The following is a 14,854-nucleotide window of genomic DNA, read 5'->3' as shown; positions in this document are numbered from 1 at the left end:
AGGAGACTCGGGGTTTCATTAGATCTGTTATTTGAAGGCTCTTAGCTATTTATCTGATATGTATTAGCAATTTATCTTGTAGATAAATTTCTATCCCTATGTTTGTTGCATATGTATTACTTGGAACTTTATTCCACGACCCTAATAAAAGTTAGTATATACAAATATAGTATGCTACAGTACTCTATACAAATATGCTAAGACTATATACACACAGAGAGATTAGTAAATACTGTTAACAATATAACCCCATCATTAAGTGTCAAAAATTAATCCTCTTCATTAGAAATCCCATTTCTTTTAAGAGGTAGGAGTTATCATACCTATAAATTAATAGAATTATAAGTCCAGCTGCCCCAGAACTAGTATAGCTTATTACCTAATTCCTGGCACCAGCAGGAATGTATAAGTATTGGGGGGAGAGAAGGACAGTGAATATACACAAACATATAAAAGCACACACACACTTTATCCCCCACACCAATCCCATATACACATGTATTTCTTTCTTAATTAGCCAGTATGAGTTGATAAAACTTTGGCGATAACAGATTCACTTTCACTCCTCTCAGTACTTTCTTACAAAGATATTACTCCTTTAAATTAATAATTATATCCATTCTGCTTGCTTACTTATGTAATAAGAAAATTCCTAGTTCAAAACATGTTTTAAACATTTTATAAAATTATTAAATATTATTTCTGAGCCCTACAGAATAAGTTTATTAAACTGAGAACACACACTATATATTCACACCACGAGATAAGAGTATCAGAGCAGAATTAATATTAACATACTAAGCAATTTTAAGTAATTCAATCCTAATTATACTTCATGCAATACAAATAGTATTTATTATTGTTATTATAAAAATGGGAGAAAGATTTTTATTACTTACAGATGTTCATCAAGTTTCTTTTTCAGAATGACTGACTATAAATGAAAGGGGAAAAAATTACGGTACTTGAAACAAACAAAGTTGTATATTTTTATCTATATTTTTAACTGAAGCATGATTTATCTATCTCTTCATATGCCAAAGCATCTCAAAGTAGTTTATAATAAAAACAGCAATACAAATAATTAAAAATACTTAAAACAATGCATCAGTGCTGTCACAGAGAATGCCCACCCAATATTCAGCAACTCCTGGTTTACAGAGCAGGACCACATCTGATGATTTTAGTAACTAGTTACTAACCCAGTCTAGTAATATGAAGGCAATTTGGGTCAAGTTATTTAGGGGTTAATATGTCATAACCAAAACCTTGAAAGTGGTTCAGCAACTAACTAGCAGCCATAACAGTTACTTCAAAAAAGTCATATTATGCGCGTAGCTCATGTGTCACTCAGCAACCTAGCTGATGCAACTTGTACCGAATACAAGGGCAGACCAATATAGAGGACATTGCTATAATTTAAGTATGAAGTTACAAGCATGTGAATAAGTATAACTAGATTATCTCTGTACAAGAAAGGACATAATTTATATATCAATGAATAGCAATAGGCAGTCCTAACTACAGAGGTCACCTGGACCTCCAATGATAATGATGACTTTAAAAGCTCCTCTGGACCCATTCTTTCTAAAGGAGTGAAACCCCATTTACAATATATTAAACACTCCAACTCCCAATGATAATCCAGGAGCATATTGGTGTCAGCTGTGTCAAAAGCCATTAAGGGTTCAAGCAAAAATCAACAAGAGTTATGCTCCCTTTATCTCTTTTCCAGAGACAGAGAGACATGATTGATTCTCAGTGGACTGAGATGAAGGAATTGTAAATATAATCCAATTTAACAGCATTATAGCTGGGACTATATGCTGAAATGTCTTTTGAAATTTTACCATGGATATTTTATGGATGATATACATTACCATGGGTGTTTTAAGTGTTTCACAAATCAACAATTTTATTTATTTGGGTTAGCTCACACATGACAACACCAAAGCCCTTTCCATAGTTTGAATACACAAGAGGAAAAATGTTCATGTATGATTCGGAAATAATCTGATTACTTGCACTAGTATTTCACATCAATTTCTACTGTATGAAGGAATTTTATACTACAGTAGTGGCCAAAATTGTAGAAACCTTTTGGGAAAAGTGTACAGTAGAAATGCCACCTTTGGTTAAGTTTCTACCAATTTTTCTTCTAATTTCTTTATAACTGTAGCCTTGTTCACTTAATAATACTATTTTACATCGCTTTCTGGGCAACCAGTCAACTCTTTGCACCATTACTTTAATTTTACTACGTTTTACAAGCTCACTAATTGAAAGAACGCAAAAAACCCCAACCAACTTGATAGCGATCACATAACACACTGACAAAGGTCCTCCTCTCAGCTTCAATATACGACCTCAATAACTGAATCCTACTGTGATCTGATTGGCTCATTGCCAAAACAAGTTGACACCTGATTGGCTCTCTAAACACTCATGCTCATTGGCTACAATCAGATGAAGGAAAGCTACCTGATATCAACCTAAGCAAGTTGTGCTTCCTTTTTTTGGTTATTTGGCTATAACTTTTCATAGAATGCAGTACAGATAATTGAACAAACTATGTTGCATTACATTCTTGATTAAATTACCTTTCCATTGATATATAATTTTATGGCATTACTTAAAAAAAAGTGGTGTTATTAGCCATCAAACCTCAAAAATACACTTTTCCCAAAAGGTTTCCACAATTTTGGCCACTATTGTATATTAAACCATCTCAACTAAATATAAATATAAGGTCCATGTCACTCAAGAAGTAATTTGAGGAAACCCTTAATGGATTAAATTCTTAATTTAGGTGCAACCTCAGACATTTCAAATCACTTGTATACTCGTTTCTACGAAAACATGCCACAAGACACATGTAGAAGCTGCCGGAAGGACAACATATGCAAAAATAATCAAACGACGCACAGATAGCACAGGTAGCATGCAAAAAAAAATTGAAATCTTGTCCAATTAAATGGTGTTTTTTTAAAAAAACAAAACAAAACATTTGAGCCACAAACGAGACTGATTCAGAGCAGGTTGAAATAAATAGGAAGCCATACTCACAATAGCCTTGCGCAGAAACCCATGCCAAGAGACAGAGGCGACAGTTTAGTACGAAGTGAACAGCAGCCAACAGAAGAAACTATTTAGTATCTTTTCTGAAGATAATACAATTAAAGCAAGGCATTCTCACAGAGCATGCGCATTATCTTCTCTTTCTGTGCTCGCTAAGGTTTCTTTCTCCTATCTCATCCACTAGAGAATTCTGAAAAACTACCACAAAGGTGTGTTAAGGATAGGAGTGAGCGTTCATACTCAAANGGGATCATTATAATCCCAATTTTTGGGGGGCACGGACAAGGTTTCGAGGCAATATGTGACAATAATTTGCCAAATGCGCCTAAAATATAATCTGTGATGGAGACCAACACAATGCTTACAATATATTTTATCCAAACCTCAGGTTCTTTATTTATGTAATAAATTAGATTTTAAATGACGGTTTCTCCTTAATGATTGAGTGTACAAATCTAAGGTGGTTCTGCTCACACAATTAAAGGGGAGGGCATTGGGAGTCTCAGCACTTAGGGTAGACTTGTGCTGCGAACATATTAAGCAACTTATCTGTTTGATTTGCTCCAATGCATTTATTATTTCTAGAAGGGAAAAACCACACTCTCGTGTTATCATAGTTCCAATTTATGCACTACGTTGATATATATTGCTTGTAGGTCAGAAAATAAATCTTTATATCAAGTAAATTATTAGCTACCCCAAAAGTTGTAATTTTTACTATTGCCACGTGTATAGGTTTAAAAGTGGATGCCAGCCGAGTCTCCAGCTGGAAATATCTACTCCAATCCCATCCCATCTTAGCAGTTCCTTTGACGGTCCCATCAGGTTTCTGACAGAGACCTGAATGCCAATGTAGGCTATTTTTTTTAACCATCAGCTTTTCTTTTGAGAAAATCAATTAGATTTCACTAAGAGCATTGGGTGGGGGGCAGAAGATAGGCACTTCATCAATTAAAAGCATAGAAACTGAAAATGACATCATTTTGCCTTTAGATATGAAGGTAATGAAATTTGACAGAAAAAATAATATTTTTAGCAGGAAAGTAGGGGGCACCATAACATTAGGGACCATGTATTTGTGTATCTTTCCACTTACATCTTCAGCTTTTGATCCTTGCTCCTGCAGAGACTTCTGTAATTCTTCAACCTGAGACTGTACTTCAAGCAATCTCTGATTTACAAGCCTAGAAATAAGAAACAAGATTTAACTTTTAAGAAGCACCAATGGGTTTATTTTTCTCCTAAAAGAATCATCTGCTTGACAAGGATCTTGTGGGTGTTTTAAAATACTTATGAAAATAATGGCCTTAAGGTTTTATTTTCTTATTAGCACATTCTCCTGTCCTTCAAATGAAACAATAGTACTACGTCTCTTCCTAAATTATGGTAGAAGTCAATGAAGTCACAAACATGTGATAAGTAATCACAGACTATCTGAAAGACAGTGTTATTTTAATCAAGTGGATGATTTTTCTGCCATAGGCTCCATGTTATTTCTCGTTCTCATTGTTCCAGCATTTCTAGCAGCTCAAGATCACCCCGCTAAAATACATGCCAAACTGGTGATTTTTCTCAATGGAGTTTCTCAAGTGCTTCAATTGGAACCAGCACAAAAATGGGCACATATAGTCTTCTTGTCTATGGAGATTCTCAGTCATTCAGGTCATAGTTGTCCAAAGTTGCTTTTTTACGAGGCAACTAGACTTTCTTTTTTCTTTGAAGACATTTCACTTCTCATCCAAGAAGCTCCTTCAGCTCTGACTGGATGGATGTGGAATATTTCTTGCAGACAGCTGGTCATTTGCATTCTTTTAGAGGGTCCTTGAGGCCATCTGGAGGTTTATCTGTGTTGTCAGGGACACCTGAGTGCAAATGGGTTAGGGTGCATTTAAAAGACAAAGGCTACTCTTTCGAAAACAGCAAAGTCCACATTTTGGACAGAAAGGACCACTGGTTTGAAAGAGGGGTCAAAGAGGCCATCAAAATTGAACAGCCCTCTCTCAACAGAGCGGGAGAGATACGACATCATCTACCTCCAGTCTATCACACAGTCCTTTCAACAGTTCCAAGGCTCCACACCCATTCGTACTACTTAGGTGACCCTGACGACACATACTGTATAAACCTCCAGATGGCCTCAACGGCTCTCTAGAAGAATGCAAATGACCAGCTGACTGCAAGGAGTATAAATCCTTCCATTCCCCACCATCCAGTCAAGAACTGAAGAAGCTTCTTAGATGAGAAGCGAAATGTCTTCAAAAAAAAAGAAAGTCCAGTTGCTTCGTGAAAAAGTATCTTTTGGGATATAGTCTTCTCCTTTTTCTCTTCTTCTTTATTTCCTCTTTTAGTGCTTCGGGTGTTGAGTGAGATACTAAGTTTTGGTTCTTGCTCTTTGGGCAGTCTCAAAGTCTCTCAAACTCCAACCCCACGTCGACATCACGAGAGTGGTAACAGGACAAAATAAAGGGTTGCTAGGAGTGGGTGAAGTATGGCGTGGCCTTGTGCCTCAGGACCATTACGGTAGCCATGAAGGCCATCCTGGGTCACCCTGAAACAGCCTGACTAAAGGGGCTTTAGTGAAGTTGCGACAGGCGCAGCAAGCCTGCAATGGATAATATATTGCTACAGAAATTATAGCAAGGTACATATAGTAAAGCCTCTATTAGGCTTAACACATAAATGTCCTTTTAAAAAAAGGGCACATATTCTGACCCTCACTCTAGTGATGTTATTACCTCACCACTCCAATATAGCCTTGAAGTCTTCAGACCTTAACATAAATAATAATGTGCAGTCCCAGCCAAAAAATGTTCTTTTTAGTATCTTTAAAGTGGAAGCAAGTGGTTCCAATCCGCTTCCACCTCACTACTCTAAAAGAAAAACAGCACTTCTTACCTGTTCTCTGTTTCTAATTCATTCTTTCTCAGATTGGCATCATCCAAGAGACTCTGCAGCAAAGCAACCCTCTCGTTGTCAGACACCTCCTGTTTAAGTTTTAGCACTTTGTTTTCATGTTGAAGGCGAATAAGTTTTTCCCTTGAGAAACAAAGCAGGAGTAATGAAATAGTGTCACACTCTGGGAAAGAGCAATACCATCCCTATAGAAAGTATGCATTGTGAAGTAACCATCCTACATATGTTGGACAGCATCAATCTACTTTGGATCATTTTTCTCAATAAATGAACAAATTTGTTTAATTCAGTCTTCTTGATCTAGTTTTAGGACTCGCATTAGATCGTATTTATGCAGAAATAATGAGAATCCAAAAAGGGTCACAAACTTTCAGCCATTCCCCCCAATAGCTTCATCGAGTTAACAACAACATCATTGGTATACAACATCATTGGTATACTTATCCTTGCAAACCATTTTGCTTCCATCGTATCTACACATTACTTCACCTAGTCTATGTTAATTGTTCTCTTTTACAAGATCTCATTAGCTCCACCCATCCATGATTTTCATGTTCTTCCCCTTATTCATTTATTCTTTCTTCATATATTACTTTTGTGATCAAATCCTTGCTCACTCTTTCTGTATAACCAAACCTAGATTAACTTCCACATCCATTTTCTCCCAAGCTCACTTCCGAGGCAAAAAATGGCTTGTTAGAAATTCTCATCTCCCTTGTATCCTTCACTAAATCAATCTTTCATCAGAAACAATTTTTCACCATAAATAATCACATCAATTATGGTTTTTAGATTCATTCCTTTTCAATTTGTACAGGTAGTCCTCATTTAGCAACTGCAATGATCATTCATAGTTACAACGCTGATGAAAAAATAACTTTAGGACCAAGCTTCTCATTTGCAACCTTCACAGATAGGAAAGCTGAAGTAAGTTCTAATGATCAGCCATAGTTTCACATAGTGACCATTCTGTTTAAGGACCAATTTTCCAATCCCAACTGTGATCAATAAATGAGGGTTACTTATATGCATCAACAGTACAATCCCATTTTTGTACTCTCTTTCTCATTTCTACTCATCCATTTCTGTCACCTAACAGAATAATTTTTCCCTGCTTTTCTTCAGAAAGCTGCTCAATTTTTGTACAACTTATATTTGGCTCTTCCATTGCTGCCATTCAATGAAGATTAACAACCTCCAGATTCCTATGTTCACATGCACCCACAGGAACTCAGAAAACACCAATTCATACTTTTAAAGCGACAGAAATGAGGATGTTTATTTTCTAACTAGCTCTAGTTTAACATGCACTAATCAATTTTATTGGTATATTTTATAAACCATCTCTAACTCCATAAAGTTAAGAAACATAATTTTAATACTAGCTTGACTCAATTACTCCAATATTAATTTCCATTTTAAGAGCATCAAGAAGTTCGAGAGAGAAAAACGGAAAGTATAACAGAAACTGAACAAATTAAATGAGTGAGGTTACAGTATATATCATCAATTTTTGGTTATTTTATGCTAATCTGCTCTCATAAAATAGACCATGTATAACTCCCCATCTCCTTTTATTCAACAGGGTCTTCAATAGTTTAAAATAGAACGTATTTTTAAAAAAAAAAATGAAAAGAGGAGAAAGGAGATAAAAATGCACTCACAATTCTTGTGAAATTCAAGGAAGGATTAAATTGATTCAAATATTTGCCTAAGGAAGATTAAACCCATTTTTTAATAAACTTAAACAGAGATAAAATTTTAAACTGGGCAAGATCAATAAGAACTATTAATCTTAGTCCTGATAAAATGTCAGTAATATATGAAGCTAAATGCATGACCATATAAAATATTTTATGTTTATCTTACTTTATTTCTGGAGTAATAATTTCTGCTGCTAAACTGTCAGACGATTCTTGACCTTCCAAAGGTAATAATCCTTTTTTTAGGGAATGGAGAAGAAAGAAAACATTAAACAGAATAGAATAGTAAATGAAGATGAAAAAATACTGTGGTTTCAGTTTGTCTCCTATCCACACCCAATAAAAACTTAAACATGCAATTCAGAGTAAAAAAATAGCAAAACATTATCCTTTCATAAAAAATATCCCTAAATATATACATTTTCAAGCCTGCAATAAAAATTCACAATTTGGTAAACAGCAACTTGTCCTAATTCTAAACAATTTACATGACAAATAGTTCCTAAGTCAGTACTATTCCTTTTCATACTCCAACAAGATGCCAAAATGGAAAAAGTGATGCAAGTTTTAATAAAGGATATAATTTTCTTATAAACTATTACATTTCCAGAATCTTACCTGAAGTAGTTAGTTGTCCTTCTTGTGCTTTTATACAACGAATCTCTTCAATGGTTTCTTTTAAAGAATCTCTCTCTGTCCTTAGCCTCTACAGATTTTAAAAAGAAAGATATTTCACTACTCCAGTAGACAGTTAAAAAAGGATGAGGTTATGTTACAGATAGTCTTCATCTTACAATCACAATTGGGACCAGAATTTCAGTCATAAGTTGGGATGATTATAAAGTGAGTCATCATGTCACTGGTCATGATTTTTTACAATCATTTTTACTGCAGTCGTTAAATCAATTACTATAGTTATTAAGCAAATCCAGCTCCCCCAATAAACTTTTTTCCCCTCAGAAACTAGCTGTTCAGATGGCACTTCACTGATACTCATACTTCCTTGTCATATATCAATATGTTTCAATTTCATACCTAAACATTCTAAAATCTACTATGAATTTAAATTCAAGGGAAAACAAGTCAACTAGTATTTCTGAAATATATAATAGGTCGGAGTTATAAAATGGGAAGGAATATTTAATTATGTATCACATAATATGGCCCAATATTTCTAGAACAAATCTATTAAAATCCATGAAACCTTTTAACAATAGTCAGAGAAAATACTAATGACAAAGTAAGCAGAAATCATATTGTACAATGTTCCATATTAATGGAAGCAAGGATCCAGTCAACAAAAACTAGGTCAAAAGTCTACAACTGATATGTGGATTATCATGATACATCTGCAACAGTAAAAGAGAACTGCAGTACATTACAGTTTATCAATAGAACAATGCTTGCTTAAGTACACTAGCCTATCACAAAACTTATTATCCCTCGGCTAATGAACAACTAAATCCTCTTCTCTGCTCAGTTTATTACTATATCTTTATATGGATTATAAGGAAAGATAATCCAATTGAATAGACACAGATATAGATTTCAAACTTTATTATAAGATCTGTGATAAGAAAATGAGGAAGAATTTTTTTTTATTTGGAAGAAAAGGTGAACATGATAATCTAGACCTAAAAGTATGCACATTAACACAATATGTAAAACCTAATAAAGAGAAAACAGAAGAAAACACAATAGGTTTATAAATAAATTTAAATTATGATTTGATATTAGTTAAGCATAAGCGTCATAATGATACAACCCTGTTTCCCATCCTTATCTGTTTTCTTTAAGTAGTTACTTAATTTGTTTTTTGCCCTCAACTAGCAAATTAATTAAATCATCTATAAGGCAAACCCAGACTTGAATAAAATAGTAATGAAAACTTGCACAAAGAACTCAAAAAAGCAAAGCTGAATTATTAAGAATATATACTACAAACAAGTTGTATCACTGAATTCTCAAATGGCAGAGGATATTAAAAAAGGATTATATAAAAAGCCAAGACCAAAAGAAAAGTAAAAAAAGAGCAGTAGAAAACCACAACTGAAGAATTCAGACAGCTGACTACACATGCATAATAAACATATATACACTATGTTTAACATAGCCATTTTAATTATCAATATTTTAGGTATAAAAGGGAACAGTAACATTTATATGTTGAATACATACATCTTTTTCTTTTTGGAAACTATCTACTTTTTCTTTCAGCATCTTGTACTCGAATTCTAGTTTGTCTGCTTTTTTGGATTCTTCAGACAATCTGTTTTGAAGTTCAACTACCTGCAATAGCAAAAGGATCACAATTTATCAATATAAAAGTGTAAATCTTCATTAAGAGCCAGTAATAAACATAAGACAAATCACAACAACCTTTAAACTGATACTTCCTTCTTCCTTTCCTCTGAAGCAACCACAAGATCAAAAGGTTCAGCTTCTCATTTCAATTAATTAGACATATTCAAATCCACAACGATGGCATTTCAATGGTAACTTAAACCTAGTTAAATTCATTTACAATATTTTAATCTTTTAAATTCTATATGGAATTCAGACATAACAAATATTTTTTTTCCTGTGAGGTTAAATAGAAGCTTCAAAATGCTCCAACGAAGAGACACAGGGAATATACAGAAATTTGCTTAGGTTTCTTTTCCTAACAATAAAGTATTGTATTAAAACATAGCAGTGGCAATCAGTACTTTTGGGAAACATGGAATGACAATCTTGCATTCTGAAATATACACCGGTTTATTACTTAATTATTTCTTCTATTTATTATAATATAGTATGCAATATATTAAGTAATAGTAATGTTAATAATTGGACTCTGAGCATTGAAAAGAATACATAACTTTATTGATGAAAGAATAAGATGAGTTTACATCCCACAACCACTAGATATTTCCCCATTTTGATTTAGCAAAATTATATTTCCTATTCAAGTCGGTTCTTTCACTGAGATATATAACAAACAGAAATGAATTCAATAAGGAACTATACCCACAGATACAAATGAAAACAAAATTGGTAACTAAAAAACTTTGTGTTCAAGATTACCCCATGATGTAATTAAAGATCACAGTCCAATACTAAAATCTTTCTTTGAGAATAAAGCTGCATAAATATGTTCTTCATAATTCATCTGCCTGGTTGCACATAACATAACATAACATAACCTTGATATAGTAAAAAGCCAGGGCTTTTTTTCTCATAGAACGCCCAGAACGGAGTTCCGGCACTTTTTTTGGATGGAACCTTGTAGGGTAGGCAAGGCAGGTTGTATGACATGTATGAGTTCTGGCACCATTTTTTTTTTTAGAAAAAAAGCACTGTAAAAAGCCATAGTTGTCTAATTTACATATAAACTAAGCCACAGGAAGAAATTAATAGAACATCCGAAGAAACTTTGATTTGACTGAAAAATTATCTGACTCCCAAGTAACTCTACATAATAAAAAGGAAGGGTAAAAAAACAATTACAATTTAACAGAGAAAATTACATATACTTCCAGATAAAATCACTCAACACATAATCAGAAAAAAAACAAACCTAGGGATTTGACAAACAACCTAATCTCAGGCCTGGGAGCACCTCATGCCTATTCCAGCACCACACTGGCTCTCAGTAGAAGGGGCAAGATGACCCGCATAAATTATTTGTAAGATTGTCAGAATATATTTCTGTTAGTTCCTGCCCTCACCTGCCTCTTATATGTTTCCAATTGGCTGCGAGCTGCATTGGCTTTCCTCAGTTCTTCTTCCAAGCTCACTGTGTTTTGCATGTACATTGTATTTTTCTCTTCCAAAAGTTTCACTTGCCTCCGTAGATCCCCAAGATCTTCTAGCTTCTTTTTGTACGATTCTACTTGGCTTTCTAACTTGGCAACTTTATCAGATGAGTGCCTAGAAAGAGAAGTGTTACCAAGATTTAGTTATTAGAATCTCTTTTCAGTTTATTGGAAGAGTAGCCTTAGATTCACCTGCTTAAGTATATCTTAAAGCTGTGCTACTTGCAGGGAAATGGGACAGGAAAATGCATACAGCAACTCTTGATTCCACTGAAGACAGGTGTCAAGGCTGCAAATCGGCTTGCTTCACAACTCCCGTTCGCAGCCTGACAATAGCAACAGTGGGAGGGATGTGGGGAGGGTTTAAAGGAATACCAAGAATCCTGCTCAAAGCCTGAGACAATGCCAGCCTTCCAAGGTCATTTGCTGGGAATGTCTGTGAGACCAAAGAGCCTGTTACCCAAGCAAAAATAACTATGGGCAGGCCAAGTGGAAAAGGGAAAGTTAATTATGTTTTTTGCACACAAAAATATCCAAGTTGGCTTTGCTACTTCTGTAACTATCTTTGGTCTAGTAAATTATACTCTTGGAGAAAAGAAATGTCCCAGGAGTCTTTATTCACTGCAAGACCCAAGTGGGGTGGTTAACATTAGGGTGTACTCCTGGCTGCATTCAGCAATGGCATATTGGGACTTCCCAGTGTTGGGACTTGAATCGTCTTGGAAACAGACAATAGGAAAGACCATTTTATTTTTTTTGTATTTGGAGGAACATCTCCAAATTTGGAGGGGTCACTCTAGTCAATGCTATATGCCCCTAGAGTACTTGCCAGTTCTTCATCTAAAATCTCATGGCAGCTGACAAGGAATTTAAAAGATGGATTCAGAACAAGTTAATGAAGACGTAATAATCCTACAGCATAATATAATAATAATAATAATAATAATAATAATAATAATAATAATAATAATAATAATAATAATAATAATAATAATAATAATAATAATTTATATACCGCCCTTCTCCCGCAGGACTCAGGGCGGTGCACAGCATATTAAAACAAGTACAAATACAAAATACAAAAAATATAGACCCCTATAAAACCAAATTAAAAACCAAATATTAGAAGCTGTTATTCCTATTAAAATTATTCTTAAAATCATCCCTAAGAAAAATCCTCCCTAGGTCAGGCCCGCTTGCTGGAAAAGCCATGTCTTGAGGGCGCGGCGGAAAGTAAGGAGATCCGGAATCGTCCGGATCTCGGGGGGTAGTTCGTTCCAGAGGGTGGGGGCACCCACAGAGAAGGCCCTCCCCCTGGGGGTCGCCAGCCGACATTGTTTGGCCGACGGCACCCTGAGGAGACCCACTCTGTGGGAGCGTACCAGTCTATGGGAGGAAATCTGTCCAAGCTATAGTAAATGGACAGCTACTGCCCAAAAATTTAAGATAGAGCACAGCAGCACAACTGTAAAAGCCCCATGTCCAATTCTCACAGTGATTTAACCTGGAAGTAGAATCTAAGCATCCGGATAAGTTTACATTGGTAGTAGTGATCTTGCTTACTATAGTACTTTATATTAATTGGAGCCAATAGACAATTTTCAGGAAGCATCACATGTAAAAATTGTGTTATTGAGCATAGCCAACTTTAGGAGCAGGGTAATTGAGAGATAATCTTTTTCCAAGAGTCTCTACCCATTCAACTAGATCAAGCAGAATGGGCATACTGCAGATCCCATCAACTAAAGAGTGTTGACTGGTGGGAACCAAAAGACGATCTTTTCCCACAGTGGCCCCTGCTCTATGAAACATCCTTCCTTCGGAGATTACAATGGCCTCAACACTTGTTAGCCTTTCATAAGGCCTTAAAGACCTGGCTATGTTTCCGTGCTTGGGGTGCTGAATGTGTTAGAGGCCCCCCGTTTCTTGGCTGTATTGCTAACTGGCCAAGTATCTTGTTCCTATGTATATTTAATCTGGATGTTTTTAGTGTTTTTTATATTTTAAAATGTTTTTAGTATTTTCAATTGCAGTTGGCCAGCGTAATTGACTGAGATGGACAGCTACAGAAATTATTGAACGAATGAACAAACGAATGAACCAATGAATGAATGAAATGGATGAATGAATGAATGCAATGTTGGATTTACTCTAATCAACAGACAATGAAACTATATCAGAAAGTATATAATCTAAAGGGTTAAAAATGATTTACCTTAATACATCCATCTCATCTTTCAGTGACTGAGCTTCTTCAGCCAGATTTGTTAATTCTTCATTTTGTTGCCGCAAGTCTGCAATTTCCTTTTCTAACTCTTCACAACGAATTCTATAATCATCCTTTGCTGCTTCTAATCTGAAATAAAACACTACAATATATTACATAGGGAAAAGCACTTACAATCAAGATTTGCAGTTTTCTTCTCTTCTGTGTATCTACTTTTAAACATAAATAAATAACACTGAATAGTGTTTTGCCAATTAAGGGGAAAAAAATCTCTGGGATACTCAGAAAACCTTCAAAAACAGCAAATCATAATTTTCACTCACTCAAAATTTGCAGAAACTGTAACTTAATTCTTATTGGGTACATATATTCAGGCACAGACATGGTTTTATTAATGGGTGTGGGGACTACAGGTTGATTTAGAGTCAATCAAGTGACCTGTGTGGTTGTATTTGTCACTGCCATGTTGTTGTTTTGTAATGCTCTATGTCATGTCATCGTCTGTGAGTTGAGTGGCCATATAAATCTACTTAATAAATAATACTACATACTAAAAAAAACATGCATATGCATAGAGCCTTTGAAAACCATTTGTTTTCCCTAAAGTAATGAAAGTATTCTGTGGATTCAGGTCCAGCTACCAATTAGATCCTCTACCTAGGCCATACAGCAAATAATGAGAAATTAGACAGAAATATATCCAGGAAGTTAGAAGCAAGACATCAAGTAGCCTTTTAATTATGTATTTTTAAAGTCAGCAAAACAAACAGCATTAATGACCAATGCCACTTTTATGCAAAGCTGGCATAAAAGCGGCAAATTTATTGGCTTTTTATTTTTAGGATTATTGGCAACTGTAAAAGGTTTTACAGTTCCTGATATAAATCACCATCAACATACACATTTTATTTCAGCTGTTATTGCTTTACATGGCAAATTTCTTCTTTAATCCTTAGCATGCCAGCAATACAGGTTTAATTTACACCTCATCAGTCACTGACCCCAAAAGTGTTACAAATAGACACAGACACACATAATCATTTAGCAATAAGAAGACTTTTTAGTATTTTATTCATAAAGTACCTTTAGAATTTTACTATTTTTAATATTTAAATATTGTTGGTTGGTGACCACAA

General features: G+C 34.8%; 1 protein-coding gene across 1 annotated transcript in view; it reads right to left on the bottom strand.

The window, feature by feature from the left end:
• Nucleotides 1–14,854, bottom strand: part of LOC107299845 (protein Hook homolog 3) — a gene marked incomplete at both ends in the record, with an annotated part of 23,050 nt that overhangs the window by 2,214 nt on the left and 5,982 nt on the right. Inside the window, 8 exon segments of the mRNA XM_015829187.1 lie at nucleotides 900–934; nucleotides 4,175–4,262; nucleotides 5,974–6,114; nucleotides 7,861–7,930; nucleotides 8,313–8,400; nucleotides 9,873–9,983; nucleotides 11,405–11,606; nucleotides 13,707–13,847. Of these exon segments, the coding sequence (XP_015684673.1) occupies nucleotides 900–934; nucleotides 4,175–4,262; nucleotides 5,974–6,114; nucleotides 7,861–7,930; nucleotides 8,313–8,400; nucleotides 9,873–9,983; nucleotides 11,405–11,606; nucleotides 13,707–13,847 (876 nt within the window).

The sequence above is a fragment of the Protobothrops mucrosquamatus genome, unplaced genomic scaffold (genome assembly GCF_001527695.2).
Source record: "Protobothrops mucrosquamatus isolate PMUCROS unplaced genomic scaffold, P.Mucros_1.0 scaffold5577, whole genome shotgun sequence".
NCBI lineage: Eukaryota > Metazoa > Chordata > Lepidosauria > Squamata > Viperidae > Protobothrops > Protobothrops mucrosquamatus.
Note: the sequence above shows the minus strand (reverse complement) of the source record. Positions and strands in the feature narration are given on the sequence as shown.